The sequence below is a fragment of the Conger conger genome, chromosome 8, assembly GCF_963514075.1.
Source record: "Conger conger chromosome 8, fConCon1.1, whole genome shotgun sequence".
Taxonomy (NCBI): Eukaryota; Metazoa; Chordata; class Actinopteri; order Anguilliformes; family Congridae; genus Conger; species Conger conger.
In genome coordinates, this window is record NC_083767.1 from 33,063,465 (window position 1) to 33,080,581 (window position 17,117).

Below are 17,117 nucleotides of genomic sequence, written 5' to 3' on the forward strand. Positions count from 1 at the left end.
AGATTTTGTCAGGTGTTCATTTTCTTCCAGTATAATAAACGAGTGAGTTCAGCCCCCTGTGTTTTAGGTACAGAGTGAAAACCGGGCTCTCAGAGGCCTCTCAGATGGGATGGATGCACCGGACTCGTTTATCTCAAACCCAAAACCAAACACAGAGCAAATTACGATTGAGATTGATTTTGTGTCTGCACACCGTTACGTTTAATGCCTTACAAGAATGCCTGTTATGCAAAAAATATACTGTGAGAAAGGCCAGATGACACAGATAGAATTTAAACTTACAAACTGACACATGTGTACAGCAAGTCCAGTCCGTTTTCGGCCAACAGATTTTTCCTGTGATTTTTAATTGTGGAAGTGCTGTCCAAAGAAAATCATACTGGCCTCCACATTTGACAGGCATTTTAAGCCTTTGGATTATAATTACACTATTCACAGTGCTAGTTTTGTTTGTGGCTTATATAGTCTGTAATTACGTCTGAAAACCAAACTTGTTTTGATTTATGTTAGAGGCCCTACACTGTCGACGACCAAAAATGTATTTTTTCTCCCCCAAACTTACAATTTCTTTCACCGTATTGTGAGACTGTTTGGAACCGGGTGGCGGGGGGGTCACCAGCTTGTCAAACGTTTCAAAAGTAAGTCTCCAGCAGGGCTCAAAATCTGTCATTTCCCATAGTGTGTAGGGATTTGGTAGGAAACCGGTAAAATCGTTAAATGGTCAGGTTCTGAGGTGACCCGGAGTGCAGTGACATAGGAGAGAAAATGTGTAGCTCAGAATGAGATGAGGCGAGAAACACAATTCCACAGCAACACACTGTAAATTAGGACCAGTGTAAAACCTGTCCTGAATGTTTAGATGGTCCTAAAACTGAATTCTCTGAAACAATATCTACCATACATTAAATCTGTTGCTTCCCAAGGTGTAAATATAAAGAAATAAGGCATGTTCTATTTTTGCTTTTAATAGAAACTATAAGTTACAAGAATTAATTAAGCTACACTTCATTAATTAAAGTAGTTTTTTTGTGAACATACAGTGAGCATTTAGCTCAGGGGACCCTATTAGCATTATTTATTATTTACATTATTTACATGAAAAGCACTAGTATAACTGAGAGACATTTATGATAAATCGCATCTTCAGCCGAAGGTGTTAGGGTAAGGGTTTTTTCAGGAAACTGCATGCATCACTTGCCTACTGTGTTAGGCCAACTTCCATCTCAGTTCCATATTTTCACTTTTTTCTGTAGTACCTTCTGTTTTTCATCCAGTCAAAGCAAGTTTATTGGAAAAAATTTTTTTACCTCCACACACAAAAAAAAAAAAGGCTATTAAATACAATTAATATAAAAAGGCTAACATGGGTGTCCCCATTAGCTTTTCTTGTGTGGTGCATTATGGGACTTTATGTAAACCTGGGATGCTTTATTACATAAAAGTCCTCTGTTAAACTCATTACCAGTGTTTATACCACTCCCCCCAATGTTAACCAAAGAGAAACACGCTCCAGTTTTTCCATGGCTGGACAGAGAGTATTTGATATTCATTTAGAAGCCATTTTAAAAGGCATTACCCGTGCCGTACGTAAGACTTCAGTGTGTGTGTGTGTGTATTCTGCGGTCTAGCATCAGGCCTAGTGGGGGAAAGCAAAAAAAAAAAAAGGGTTACTTTTCAACATATGGATCTGATGCGTAACACTTCTGATCCTTTCTCTAACCGAACATTAAAACGGTGTATATTATTTTCTTTAAACTCGGGTTAATGTTTTATACAAAAGAGTATAATTTTCCATTATTTCCCCCTGTCTTCTCTTGTTCCTCTTACAGTTAGCACGAGTGTGCCTGTGTAAGTAATTACGGTGAAGCCACACATCCTCCGATTAAATCGCCTGGCATCGCTCTTGCCTCCCACAGTCGGTAGCTTGTGGGCGTGTTTTCTATTTTCGACACATCGTGTTCTTAAATGCAGTCTATGTTCCAGTTTCATGAGGGTTCTGGCCTTTGCTTAGTGCACTTATCCCGCTAACTCAGTAATCCTGCTTTCTGAAACTGGCTGTGTATCAAATCGAAGGTTGGTGCCTTGCTGCCTTGTTGCCTCATTGCCTCGCTGTCGGATTAGTTGCTGTCCTTCGAAGGAGTTTTTGGAGCTGCCTGGGCAGCACATAATGGAATGCATTTGAAGTCACAAAAAAGTAACATGATTACGTGATGCGTAAGGATGCATGATTACTAGCAAGAAAGCAGGCTGGTTCATGGAAAGCTCACAGATTCTTTCTTTATTCCAGTCTTAAAAATTAAAATGTAGTTTAAAAATATAACTACAATGAATTATCACGCTTGCTGTGCAGCCACTCTTGTAGATAAGCTCTTACACAGTTCTACGCAAACACTGCTGCTGTGTTCAGCCGCAGTTATTTTAAGGGAAGTAAGAAGCCTGAGGCAATTGCAAAGACTTATGGGATATCCATGCATACTGTCTTCAAAATCATTCAAATGAAGGCCAAGTCAAGTAGAATTTTATTTGTCATACAGTATGCACAATACAGACATGAAATGCTGCAGTTGACAGACTAATTTAAAAAAGGCACCTTAGAAGGCATCGCTTTTTGCTAAATTCCAAATGGGGCGGCATTCCTGGAATATTGCCTAAGAAGGCAGCGTTGTTGTTGTTTGAGATCCAGCCAGGATGTCACAGTCTCATTCTAGTCACTTATTTGATCCTTTTTTCTTTTCTTGTTCCTTGCCTGACCCAGAAACTGATAGAGTTTTGCCATCTTTAAGGACAATCCAAACCGTTTTCGTAGGAGCTGTGAGCCAGGAGCTAGGAGGCTCCAAAAATCTCTTGAACAAGGAAACTTGGCTAAATTCCCCAAAATGTTCCCTTTTAATCTGCCTCCTAATCAAGCCCTGACTTAATTGGCAATATAATTGTTCTCTCCCTTTCCACCCCAGCTGATGTGTGGTGAGAATGGCTGTCATTCCATCACCCAGGTGGGTGCTACACATTGGTGATGGTTGAGGCGAGTTTCCCCCTCATTGAGTATGTCAAAAGCACTTTAGAAATGCTAGGAATTATTATTTGCCCTTAGGAATAGGAGTGCTTCGCCCCCCCTTGTTGCGTCTCTTGGCTGGTCATGGCTTAACAACTCTGCCCGCTAAGATATGTTTACAGAGTTAGGGTGCACGTGGAAATAGTCCGGTCTTTGTTTTTCAAGCTAATCTGTGCATGTGCACACTCCGTTTATTTATTCTTTTCCACTGTGTGGCCCAAGCAGAGAGGATGGAGGGCACGTTGCTGGCTCTTAAAACATTTTTTGGATATAACTTTTTTTTTTATGAGACCAGACCCTCGGTCAAATATGCAGTTTTCCATGCTCGATTGATCTTGCCTGGTGCAATTCAGCCAAACAAGAACCAGAAGATGGGTTTACACTTCTTGACAGTATTTATTCATGGGTTACAATACACCAGACAAGCTCAGTAAAGCGTAGAAAAGTATTTGAATCCAAAACAATTATGTAATTGCCCTAGGTCTGAATAAGACATAAGGTAACCTGCTCAAGTAGCTCCCTGCGGCCTCTTGCCCACCAAAGCCTTGGCAGAACTGATCTGAGACCAGTGCTCCTCTCACTGGCTGAACCTCAGACGAAATTAATGTCACTCAGGAATGTGTTCACATTAGCTCACTTGAAGCCAGTCAGGGAAAGACATGCAGTGATTCACTCACTCTGTGGTTTTGACTGAAGTTCATTCGGTTGCTGGTGAGAAGAATATTACACGGTTGTAGCATATGGAATCATAATCTCATACTTATAATGCAAAGATGATCAAAATGAGATTGAGTTGGCATCCTTTGCGTGTGGCTTCTTGTTTACTCCCAGACTCATAGCTCATACACTCATCGTATACTGTATATAACAATGAACAGAAACCATCTTTTGCACTGTATGGCTTCGAAAAACTCCCGTTACTACCTACCCAGACCCTGCTGGCCGTAGGTAGGGGAGAGGATGGAAGAAATGAAGCACACCATCTGGTTAGCCTATAAAATGTGTGGTTTAACCGTGACCTGTCTTTGTGCTGTAGGCTGCTTCCCTGACGGTGGACGTGTGTGGAGAGAGTCAGGACCCTGGATACTGTGCTGTCAGCAATGTGGCCGTCCATGCAGACTGGTGAGATGGCGTTTACAGATTACGTTCATTTTATTGCCAGCACACTAGATATACAAGGCCAAATAGCTAAAAGCACCAGAATAGTGACAGTGGCACCGCATGTTATTCACAAGTGAATTCAATGAAATGACTTAGTGTTGTTTGTACAGTCATGAAATAATAATTTGGTAATCTAAATCTAAATTTAATAATAAAGTTGGTAATCAAGTTGGAAAGTGCTCCGTTTTACAAACTGGTACATACTGAATTCAAATATTAGAAAATATATGCAACATTTCTCAATATTGGCAAATATATATATGCATTGCCTCTTTCAGTTGTTGAAGTCTATTATTATTATTATTTATATTTGTTTTGTTTGGGGAGGGGGGCGAGAGATATGGGAGGTCCTGAGCCTAAACAAAGGCTGGCTTTCAAGAATAACCAGAGCACAGGAGATAACACAAAAAGTCACATATGAGAGGGTGGTATTTCACAAAGTATCCCTTTTATTAAAAACAAACAGAAAATTAAATAAGCTGAAAGACCTGGCCTAAAGTGATTGTGTGGATGAAAATACAGTATGCTTGTGTCTGTCTGTGTGTGGGCTGGGTGGGCAGCTAGCTCCAGTCAACTGAAGTTTTTATATAAAGACCCAGGGTGGAGTGGAGGTTACTCAAACTGTGTTGTTGCCCTGCCAACGCAATGACCCCTGGCGTGTTCATTTGCCACGCAGGATCCTGGACGTTCAGCCCAATCGCCTCTCTGTGGGGGGCGTGTCCTCCATTGAGCCCATCCTCCACCGCCGAGGGCAGGTCGCCACACACGACTTTGTGGGCTGCATCATGGAGCTCGCCATCAACGGCCGACCTCTGGAGCCCGGGCAAGCCCTGGCGTCTCGCGGCATCCTCGACAGGTCCGACTACCATCGTAACATAAATACAAATTACAGTTGATTACTGTTAAGCAGGGGACAATTTTCCCTAGAGGAGTCCCTGTGGGGTTAACCCCTTTGCGCAGATGGCAAATCTGGCAACCCAGAATTGTTCTACTTTGTGGCTTTATAACTCCAGAAATGAGCATCACAGAGACTTGATAAATGGCTTACATGAAGCAAGACACTTGTACCATTTCCAATACCAACATAAGGGCCTTGCTCAAGGGCCAAACAGCTACATTGATCTTATTGTAGCTACATCAGGGCTTGAACCACCAACCTCGCAGTCCCAGTCATGTACCTTAGCTGTTAGGCTACAGGCTGCCCCACCGTTATACATTACTACTGCATTACCTAATTTACATTACCTTCATTTAGTAGGCACTCTCATCCAGAACCACATACAGTAAGTGCATACATAAACAACATTCCCAGACCAATGAGTGTGCATGTACAGTGGCTTCAGAAAGTATTCAGACCCTTTAGATGTAATTTTAAATGGATAAAATCACCATTTTAGGCAAGGGTAAAAAAAGAAAAAAGAAAAACATTGCTAAAGCTTTGAGTGTTCCCAGGAGCACAGTTACTTCAATAATTGTGAAATGGAAGAAGTTTGAAACCACCAGGACTCTTCCTTGACTTTGGCCGTCCGGCCAAACTGAGTAACCTTGGTTAGGGAGTTGGCCAAGTACCCAATGGTCACTCTAAAAGAGCTTTGGAAGTCCTCTGCAGAGATGGTAGAACCTGCTGGAAAGATGACCATCTCAGCAGGCCTGACTCTGTCAAATAGGCCTTTTAGGGTAGATTGGCTGGACAAAAGCCACTTTTGAGTAAAAGGCATATGACAGCCCGCTTGGAGTTGCCAAATAGCATTTAAAGTATTCTGAGAGCATGAGGAAAAAGATTCTCTGGTCTGATGAGACAAAAATTTAACTCTTTCACAAGAACTCCAAGCACTATGTCTGACGAACACCAGGCACTGTTCATCACCTGGTTAATACCATCCCTACAGTGAAGAATGGTAGTGGTGCTTCTTAGCGGCAGGGACAGGAAGACTGGTCAGAATTGGGGGAAGGATCAATGCAGCCAAATACAGAGAGGTCCTTGAAGCAAAACCTGCTCCACAGTGCACACAACTTCAGACTAGGGGACAGTTCACCTTTCAGCATCTGACTGTCCTTGATTGCCCCAGCGCCAGACTTAAACTTGATAGAACATCTGTGGGAGACCTGAAGATGGCAGTTCACAGATGCTTCCCATCCAATCTGACGGAGCATGAGAGGACCTGCCAGGAAGAATGTGATAAATTGCCCAAAACTAGGTGTGCAAATCTTGTAGAGACTTACTCAAGAAGACTCAAAGCTGTAATTGCTGCCAAGGAGCTTCACCAAAGTACTGAATTATTTAATTTCTGAATACTTATGTAAATGAGAGATTTGCTAATAAATGAGCAAAACTGTCTGAAAACATGTTCTTACTTTGTTGTTATGGGCTATTGAGTGTGGATTTATGGGTAAAATGGCAATTTTATCAATTTAAAATAACATCTACAACACATTAAAGTGTGCTGCCGGGGTCTGAATACTTTCTGGCTATAGCACCAATAAGCATTCTTATACTTCACTTATGGCGCCAGCTAATATGCAATATATTCAATGTGCTAGCTTGTACAGAACATTTTCAAGAACTGTTTAGGGAAACGTAAATGCAGGAAAACTTGAAAGTAAAAGTTATTTGAGTTGTTAAGGACCTGCACACTTTGAAGAATGCATAGGGAGAAGATCTCTTGTTTTGTTCTTGTTCGAGGGCATTGGGTTGAACAAAAAGAGGCAGTCTCCCCCATTCATCTCCAGAAGTGCTTCATGAATGGTTGGCGAAGAGGATCTTTTAGCATGTTAATGCGGTTGTTGAAAGGCACGGCCCTCCCTTACCACTTCAGCTTGCCCTGTTATTGGCTGACTGGTCTTCCTGTTCTGGCAGGTGTCCCAGGTTGGAGGGGGCCTGTACCGCCAGTCCCTGCAGACACGGGGGGACCTGTGTGGATCACTGGTCCTGGCAACAGTGCAGGTGTCTCGAAAGCTTCACTGGGAAGTACTGCGAGAAGTGTAAGTATCACTTCCATCTCTTAATTTCTATTTTTATTTTTAGTTAAATGTGCAGACACTGTAGCCCTCTCGGTCTGGAGCTAAACCAGCAGACGCTGCGGCCCTTCAGGACTGGCATTGAACTTGCAGACACTGTAGGTCTGGAGTTAAATCTGCAGACACTGCAGCCCTCCAGGACTGGAGTTAAACCTGTACACTGTGGCCCTCCAGGACTGGAGTTAAACCTGTACACTGTGGCCCTCCAGGACTGGAGTTAAATCCGCAGACACTGCAGCCCTCCAGGACTGGAGTCAAACCTATACACTGTGGCCCTCCAGGACTGGGGTTTGAGACTCTCTCACTCTAGTTGGATACTATAGGAAAAGCAAAGATCTTGGATGGGCTGAGTGGCCTGTTCTCCTAATCAAACACCCTTGTTTTTATGTTCTCTCATGATGAGTGTCTCTTTCCCCACCAACCAGACGTTACAGCCGACACTGCTCTGTCGCTGGATGGAACTGGCCGCCTGGACTACTCCATGAGCCAGACCCAGAAGCGTGACCTTTTATTGGGTCAGAGCCTAGGGAGTTCCGCCCCCAGTCCCACCCCTCGCCGCCCCGCCCAAAGCAGCCTGGAGGTTAAGTTCCGCACCCTAAGCAAGAGCGGGACTCTTTTCCACATCCAGGAGACCAGCAACTACACCACCGTAAAGGTGAGACAAGTGGTGGCCATGAATTAGAGCAGGGGTCACCAACCCTGTTCCTGGAGATCTACTGTCCTGTTGGTTTTCATCCCAACCTCAGCAAAGCACACCTTATTCAACAGCTAAAGATCCTGTTGAGATGCTAATTAGTAGAATCAAGTGTGCCAAATTTGAGTTGAGGAGCTCTACAGGAACAGGGTTGATGACCACTGAATTATGGGATCACAGACAACTCTTGCAAGGTGTCTGTGAGGAGCAGCACTAGTCACTGTAAAAGAACCAACTCTCTCTTTGTCTGTCTGTCCTTTGTTTATATTTTGTTTATATGTTTCTCTTTCTTATCTATCTCTCTCTGTTTCTCTCTCTCTCTGGATCTGTCGCAGTACCCAGAAATTACACAGCAGTACCCAGAAATTACATTATTGGCATTTTGGCAGACACTCTTATCCAGAGCAACATACAGTTGATTAGACTAAGCAGGAGACTATCCTCCCCTGGAGCAATGCAGGGTTAAGGGCCTTGCTCAAGGGCCCAACGGCTGTGGGGATCTTATTGTGGCTACACCAGGATTAGAACCACCGACTTTGCGTGTCCCAGTCATTTACCTTAACCACTACGCAACAGGCCACCCCAAATTACCCAGCAGAACCCAGAAATCACGTAGCTCTAGCAGGGTTAGCTCGGCTAGTTCGCTAGTGCAGAAAAGTGAAGGCTTGTAGCAGGTTACCGCAACAACGCACTCTAATGATGTAACCCTCAAATTCAAAGAACGCCATTGCCCTTGGCTCGAGGCAGTTTGGTCTTTAGTGGTCTTGACTGGTAACGCGTTTGTCTAACAAATCTTTGGACGAGTGAGGGGCCTGGGTTCAAATCCCACCTTGGACTCAGGCAATATCACTCTTGTTACAGCAGTACCTGGAAATCACCCGGAAATCACCCAGAAATAATGCAGCAGTACCCATAAATCACACAGCAGTACATGAGAAATCACACAGCAATCATGCACCAGTATCCAGAAATGACACAGCAGTACCAAGAAACCACTCAGCAGTTATCCCCTGTGTGTTTTTCAGCTGAAGAACGGGGTCTTGCACTACATCTCAGACGCGGGTGTGGGCGGGAAGGTGGAGCGGACCCTGAATGAGATCGGTCTCTCGGACGGCCAGTGGCACACCCTACTCCTGCAGAAGAACGGGACGGCCACCTCCTTGCGCCTAGACGGGGCGCACACCAAAGAGATCCTGCACCACACCCAGGATTTCGGAGGGATCAACGTCCTGACCCTCTCTCTGGGAGGAGTGTCCTCTGGTTCTGCAACACAGAAATCAGCTTCAGGTGGGTTTCATTGGGAAGGAAAGGGAGGCTCAGTATGTGTGTGTGTGAGTGTGTGTGTGTTCAAATATCATCATGTGACCAGGATCCCTGACCACAGAGAAAGTGATTCCTTTTGAATGCAGAAAATTCAAAGTTGTGAAAGTGCTTGGACTTTGCATTTCGCACAGAGAGCTCTTAAAAGGAAAGAGAAAGAATTTTATGAAAATCTCCCCTTTCTGTGGCTATACAGTAGATGTCCCATATATCTAAACAGTACAACCAAGAGTGTTTTCCGTGACATCCGCATTCTCTTTTCCAAAGCATGCTATCTGGTATAATGTGAGGCTAGGGTCATCAAGTAAAAATGTCAACATTTTATTTAAGTCTGTTCAGTCATTTCTTTAGAAAACAAAGTATTGGAAAATTGTCCTCAAAGGTTATTGAAAAGTCCTTGAATAAAAGGAAAATCATTATAAATACCACAGGAGTCCTGATAAGGCCTGATGGTTGAGTGGACATAATAGCTTCAAACTGTTTTCAGTGCTGGGATGGAAAAATGGCCAATGTAGCAGCCAGCACTGACCTGGCGTGTCTGATCAGAGGTTACAAGGAAGCTACTGTTGATTAAATAATACTGTATAACCCCTCCGCTCACACACACATAAACATGTATATACAGTCACTAACTGCTTCTTTCTCCCTCTCTCTCTTTCTCTCTCTCGCTCTCTCACTCACATACACACACACATGCAAATACACACGCGCAAGCCACCAGATTCCTTTGAGGCTATTATAATCATCAGATATTTATTTGTTCTAGTTCTATTCGGCCCAATTTTTCTGCTTCGGTAAACTCTGTATCTCAGACATCAACAAATACAGCATCTGCCTTTCTTCCCGCTTCATTCACCAATCACTTCAGCCAATACATCACAATATAAATGTCTCCAGTTTGAATAAAAGCAACTTCAAATCGAAATCCTGAATAAATAAATAAGAGTCATCATTATGTTTGCTTATTTGTTAAATGACAGTTTTTCTGTGCGGGTCTGTGTTTTTTTTCTTAAAGTTCTTTCATTTGTATTGCAGTGTGCTAGTGCTAGTGCTACCACATACATGATATATTACTGTACTGTAATGATATATTATAGTACTGTAAAAGCCTTTTCCAAACAGACTGGCATTAAAATGTCACCCTCATTTGGTTTAGGTGTTGGTAAGTATGTGATACGACACAGTCAGGTCAACCGTATCACTAACCCACAAGTGCCTTCCAATAACAGTGGAGATCTCGATCATTGTCTTTATTATCTTTATAGACTTGTGTATGTGTCTGTGTGCTTGTGTGTGTGTGAGTGTATGCATGCATGCATGCCTGCTTGTGTGCATGTGTGTTTGTGTGCTTGTGCACACGTTTGTTTGCATTGTTATGCTTTGTAAAGATGCAGTTTATCAAACAAGATCTACATTTCTATTACTAATCAGATTACTACTACATTTTATGAAGTAATGCTGTTATGGTTAAGGTTTTCATTTTAAATCTATGCTGGACTGAAGATATATTTGTCTGGCAAAATCATTCCTTTCAGAGGGCTCATATTTCATTTATAACAAACGTAAGAGTTATGTTAACAGTGTGGGAAAATATGAATTGTTGAGGTGTCTTCCTACAGGAAGCATGGTGGAGATTTGAGCCAAATGCTGAACAGTTGAATGTCTGAACTAAATTCCCGCGGTGATAATTGCTTTAGCGGGTTCCTGTCATTGTTGTGGAAACCATACAACCCGTTTTGCGATGCAGTCCATCTCATTCAAACGCAGAATCTATTGCCTTCCAAGCTGCCATTCTGTCTTGATAAGATTCCAAGAGAGTTTCCTGTTATCCTGACAGCTCTTCATTTTTTACCCAGGTTTTACATGTTTAATTTACTGGCGTTTTCACAGAGAGGAAGTAGGTCTCATTCATATCCACTGGGATAAACATTCCAAATAGTGCCTACTTCCTCTTGGTGATGTCAGCTCACAATCAGGTCTAAACAGAAGCAATGATACAGTTTGCCATGGCTTCATGTAACCCTCTTTATTCTATTACAGTGGTTCCCATGGAGGGCCATGTGTATGCAGGATTTCATTCCAACCAATTCATGCTGCCTGAATTGATTCCAATGACCCATTCAGCTATATGCATTTAATTGCATTAAAGCGCAGAATATAAGCAACAGTTGTTGCATACAACAATTTATATACATTATGTGCAAACCTACAGCCCTAATTCAGCAAATAATATAACTAATTATATTATCGAGATCTGAGGCTGGAATAAAAACCTGCGTACACATGGCACTGAGCTTGAGACCAATGTTCTGCTGTATATCTGTTCAATGGAAACATATTCTGTCGAATTAATTTGTTTTATTCTCTGTTCTCCTCAGGCTTCGACGGCTGCTTTGCCTACGTGAAGTACAACGGCGAGAGCCTGCCCTTCTCAGGGGAGCACAGCTTGGCCACCATCTCCAAAACCCGCCTGTCCGTCAAGATCGGCTGCCGGGGCCCCAACGTGTGCGGCAGCGCTCCCTGCAGGGACGGCCTGATGTGCGTCAGCCAGTGGCACACCTACCAGTGTGTCCCGCCCGGCGACTGCCTCTCCTCGCCCTGCCACAATGGGGGCAGCTGCGAGCCGGGGCAGCTGGGCGGGTTCTCCTGCTCCTGCCCGGAGTCGTACACGGGTCGGACCTGCGACACCGTGGTGGCCTGCCAGGGGGCGCAGTGCCCGCCGGGCACGGTCTGCAAGACGGCCAGCAACGGCGGGTTCCTGTGCGCCCCGGGCCCCGTGCCGGAGGAGGCCACCCTGCCCATCTGGGCTGTCCCGGCCATCGTGGGCAGCTGCGCTTCCGCCTTGGCCCTGGTGGTGCTGGGGCTCATCCTGTGCAACCACTGCAGGGGCCGCCGTTCCAAAGCGCCCAAGGAGGAGAAGAAGCCCAAGGAGAAGAAGGAGAAGAAGCAGAAGAAGAAGAAGAAGAAGAAGAAGGGGAGCGAGAACGTGGCCTTCGACGACCCCGACAACATCCCGCCGTACGGGGACGACATGGCGGTGCGGAAGCAGCCAGAAGGGAACCCCAAACCCGACATCATCGAGCGGGAGAACCCCTACCTGATCTATGATGAGACCGACCTCCCCCACGGCAACGAGACGGTGCCCAGCGCCCCCTGTGCCCCGCCCTGCCCCGGCACGGACCCCGACATGGAGCACTACGACATCGACAATGCCAGCAGCATCGCCCCCTCTGATGCAGACATCATCCAGCACTACAAGCAGTTCCGCAGCCACACCCCAAAGTTCTCCATCCAGCGGCACAGCCCGCTGGGCTTCGCCCGCCAGTCCCCGCTCCCCCTAGTGGCCGGCAGCTACACCTACCAGCCCGCCTACGCCCCTGGCCTGAGGGCCACGCCTCTCAGCCACTCGGCCTGCCCCACCCCGAACCCCCTGTCCCGCCACAGCCCTGCTCCCTTCGCCAAACCCACGACCTTCTACCGTAACAGCCCTGCCCGGGAGCTCAACCTGGCCCGGCGCGAGGGCAGTCCGCTCGACCTCCATGGGGAAGCTTGCCAGCCGGCCGTCTTCAGCTACGCCACCCGGCTGGGCCGCCGGAGCAAGAGCCCGCAAACTATGGCCGGGCATGGCTCCAGGCCGGGGAGCCGTCTCAAGCAGCCCATAGAGCAGATCCCGCTGGAGACGGGCCCGCCAGTCGGGCTGTCCATCGAGGAGGTGGAGCGGCTCAACACGCCCCGTCCGAGAAACCCCAGCATCTGCAGCGCCGACCACGGGCGCTCATCCTCGGAGGAGGACTGCCGCCGGCCGCTCTCCCGCGTCCGCAACCCGGCCGACGGGATCCCCGCCCCAGAGTCGTCGTCGGAGAGCGACTCCCACGACTCCTTCACCTGCTCCGAGATGGAGTATGACCGCGAGAAGCCCCCGGCGCCCTACAGCTCCCGGGTGCCCAAGCTGTCGCAGGTCAACGAGTCGGACGCCGACGACGAGGAGTACTGTGGACGCCTGAAGCAGCGGCGGTATTCCAGCCGCCGCGCCGAGGGCGGGCCGGGCCCTGGCTCTGGCCACCAACACCGAACGCAGTCGCCCAACGCCCTCCCCGCCGAGCACCACTACACCCTGCCACACCGGCTGGGCCAGCAAGCCGGAACCTTCAACTGGGACAACCTGCTCAACTGGGGGCCGGGGTTCGGCCACTACGTCGACGTCTTCAAAGACCTGGCCCTGCTCCCCGAAAACGCGGGGGCCGCGGGCGTCAAGGACATTGAGATGAACAGCGGGGACGGCTCCGTCACCATACTCAACGAGGGGGAGGCCGAGCAATACGTATGACGAGCTTCTATTTATGCCGAGTGAAACTTTCTTTTGTAAAACCGCTGCGTATTTCAGTCAAACGGAGACAATATTATAAAAGCAATGAACAATGAAGGACGTTGAAACCAGCAGTAAATATTTTGTCATGTCTTGCTGTTGTTGTTGTTGTTGTTATTGTTGTTATTGTTGTTGTTATTGTTGTTATTCTGATAGGACGATCTTAAATGCAGTAAGGTAGAAAACAGTCCCTCGTGCAGCTTTTTCACACGTGCAGCTTTTTTCTGTGAAAGTTTGCCAGTTGGTCGTTTTTTTAACGGTATCAATATCAACGTCAACATGAAATTATTCAAATACATAGAAGTGGCCATATTTCAGACCAATAATAAGAGTGTATTTCATTATATTTGAGCTTCCACTTCATTAAAAAAATGTTTCCTTTGCTTTGCAATGTCTCCCTATGAAATTACAGAGAAGCAATGTAAGAAACGAAGAAAATGGTGACGTTTATTATTTTGTTATTCTTCGTAAACGAAGCATGTGTGTTTGATGCTCCGTGCAAGAAGGACTGTACAAACTCACCGGTTGGACCGCACTTTAAGTTTTAGCCCTTCCAATGTCACAAGGATGCACCAATACCTTTCACACCTCTCATTCAGGCTCAGAAATCTGAAGAAGGGTCATCGAGAGCTGAGACAAACGAACCGCTGCCTTACAGACATTTGGGGATTTTTTTGTGTCGTTTTTATGGAGTGGGGTGGCGGTGGCGGGAGGAGGGGGTTCAAATATTTTTCAAATATCGCTGCGGTTGCCAGTGAGACTCTGGAGATGGCTTTGTGAATCATGTCTAAACCCCATCATCGCACCCTCCCTACAAACACTATCAAATCTTGTAAATCTTTTCTCGTCGGAATCCCTCCAAGGAGGAGTTGTCATTGTTTTATTTGTGTAAAAAAATATTGAAGAAGGAACAAAAAAACTGTACGGTTTGTACTTTTGTACTGTTTATTAACTTAAATCACTTAAGCTGTGTTTTTATGGATATTTTCATAAAGCTGAAAATAATTTTCTTACTTTCAGGGAAAGTAAGGCAAAGTACTTATTTTTTACTTTTGTTACTTATGTAACACCAGTATTTTCCACTTTTGATAAAACTGTAACATAATGAATGCTTTATACATGTAAAAGCCAATAACAGAATAAAAAAATATTTATTTAATTTCTGTACTTTTCTGTACCTACATTTGTGTAACAATAACAATAATAATAATAATAATAAGAATAACAATAATAATAATAATAATAATAATAATAATAACGTGAGTGTATTACAACAGAATGTGGCATTAAGAAATCGCTACATTCAGGATTAGAAAAATAGTTGTAAAGTCCGTTATAAATGTTTTAGAAACCGAAATGGTGCAGTTTTGAACATCTGGCTGCAAAGTGCTGCTACTATGGCTGGTCAATTGTATATGGTGTGTGACACGGATTCTTCAATCTCTTACATCACTGATGGCTCCTGGTTACTCCGGTAGCTACACAACAGCTCCCCTGAAATGGCCGCCAAATAGGGAAAACCATCTCTCATAGATTATTGGAGAACCAGTTGCAAATCGCACATATCATTCAAGGTGAAGGCAGAGGTTTTTGTGTCTTAAATGCACCCTGAGATTTCTTCTTGAGGATGGTGGTGGGGGGGGAATCTGTACTTGGAAGACTCTCTCTCCCGCTCCTGTATCTGATTACTATTGGATAGTGTGGGTGGTAAAGTACTTCTGACCCACAGGGACCTGCCTCTCTGTGTCTGGGGTTTATAGAGAGTCCCAGGCTGAACCGAGGCAAAGAGCTAAACGAGGACCTGGCTGAAACAGAGACCCTCCTGCTCCTGCCAAAGGCAACACCGGCAAGCAGCGTTGACGCTTTAGGTGGCCCTCTGTCTGCGTTTTACTGTTGCCCGGCGACAGTCGGCCAGGCGGCGGTAGGGTGACCAGATCCAAGCAGGACGAGCAGGTTTGGAGTGTGTTGCAGGACAGAGGAGAAGTTTATTGAGTGGGGGGGGAGCAGGACTGGACTGGACTGAGTGGGCCCAAGATGGGGGCTGCTGAATGCTTGCTGACTGGGAGGCAATGTTGTACAGAGCAACTAAGGTTGGCAGGGGATTGCAATCAGGCGGAGCTGTAGGGGGGGGCAGGGGGTGTGGTGGAGGGAGGGTGAATCTCAGCTCTGGAAACTCGTGAATCCTATTCTTAGACATACAATAAATAAAGTTGGAAAGACAGATATGAAATCTACACTCCGGAGACAGTTTAAGATTATGTGGCTTCAAATTTGCACAAAGCTTAAATGTATAATCCTGTAGTGTGTTGCCGATACCGCTGGTGAATCTGTTCAAACCCTTCCAGAAGGCGCTTCCTCTGGGGCAGTGGTTCACTTACTAACAGTTCTTCATTCTCCTACAGTACCAAGATAATCTTTTCCATAAAATGTCTCTGCATCCTGCTGTTTTTCCTACAGTTCAGGACAGTCCCTTTGCAGTGCAGCAGACACTGCAAACAACTGAGAACAACCTGAAAACCAGCAGACCAGGCCCTCCAGGACTGGAGTATGACACCTGTGGTGTAGATCATCTCCATCAGTTTGGAACAGTGCAGATCTTTTTAATGGACTGGACTGCATTGTATATACTGCTTTTATCCAACGCACATTACAATTACTATCTCTCATTCGCCCGTTCACATACACTCACACCAATGGCGATAGGCTGCCTTGCAAGGCATTGACCAGCTCGTTGCAAGCAATTGGAGGTTAGGTGTCTCATCTCCATCAGTTTGGAACAGTGTAGATCAGGGGTGTCAAACTGAATTTGCTCGTTTTTGTGGTTTCCTTTCAATCAGCTGTCAATTAAGGCCTCGAGAACAAGGTGTGTTGATTCTTTAGCTAATCAATGACTTAAATGAACCACAGGTTCTGAGAACAACCCGAAAACCAGCAGACACTGCGGCCCTCCAGGACTGGAGTATGACACCTGTGGTGTAGATCATCTCCATCAGTTTGGATCAGTGCAGATAATCTCCATCAGTTTGGAACAGTTCAGGTCATCGCCTACATCAGCCTCAGAGAAGGCAGACCGACATTTAATTGCTTAAATTGCATTTGGATGTTTATAATTCTGATTCTGGGGCAAATGGGAACTCGGGCGATGTAATTCCTGTTGTGCTGAAACATACTTAGAATGCTGTGTGCCTTAGAGTAACAGGATAACAGGCTGCTAATGGAAACCATATTAAACGTAAATTTAGTTTTTGCTTTGCCTGCAGTCAGCGTGTTGCTGTGCAGTTATCTGGAGAGTCTCTCTCTCTCTCTCTCCGTCCAAGGACTAATACTTGCTGGCCTGTTTACAGTTCAATGTCCTGGGCACTTTACTTTTGAAAAGCTCAGCGATCAACACAATGGTAAGATGCTTCATGTAGCTGGACAGGAAGCCACTACCTAGAGTCGCAGGAAATATCTATAACATCTAAATTTGTGATAAATGGACATGAGGAAACAGTCCTTATTCTCCA

At 45.4% G+C, this 17,117-nt stretch overlaps 1 protein-coding gene across 2 annotated transcripts in view; it reads left to right on the forward strand.

The window, feature by feature from the left end:
- The window catches only part of fat4 (FAT atypical cadherin 4), a 115,152-nt gene extending 100,382 nt beyond the window's left edge, over positions 1-14,770 (forward strand). For both annotated transcript variants that reach the window (XM_061253194.1, XM_061253195.1), the window contains exons 13-18: positions 4,089-4,174; positions 4,890-5,069; positions 7,071-7,195; positions 7,657-7,886; positions 8,951-9,212; positions 11,624-14,770. In XM_061253194.1, the coding sequence (XP_061109178.1) occupies positions 4,089-4,174; positions 4,890-5,069; positions 7,071-7,195; positions 7,657-7,886; positions 8,951-9,212; positions 11,624-13,572 (2,832 nt within the window). In that variant the 3' untranslated portion in view covers positions 13,573-14,770. The remainder of the gene's footprint in view (positions 1-4,088; positions 4,175-4,889; positions 5,070-7,070; positions 7,196-7,656; positions 7,887-8,950; positions 9,213-11,623) is intronic.
- The last annotated feature ends 2,347 nt before the right edge of the window (positions 14,771-17,117 follow it).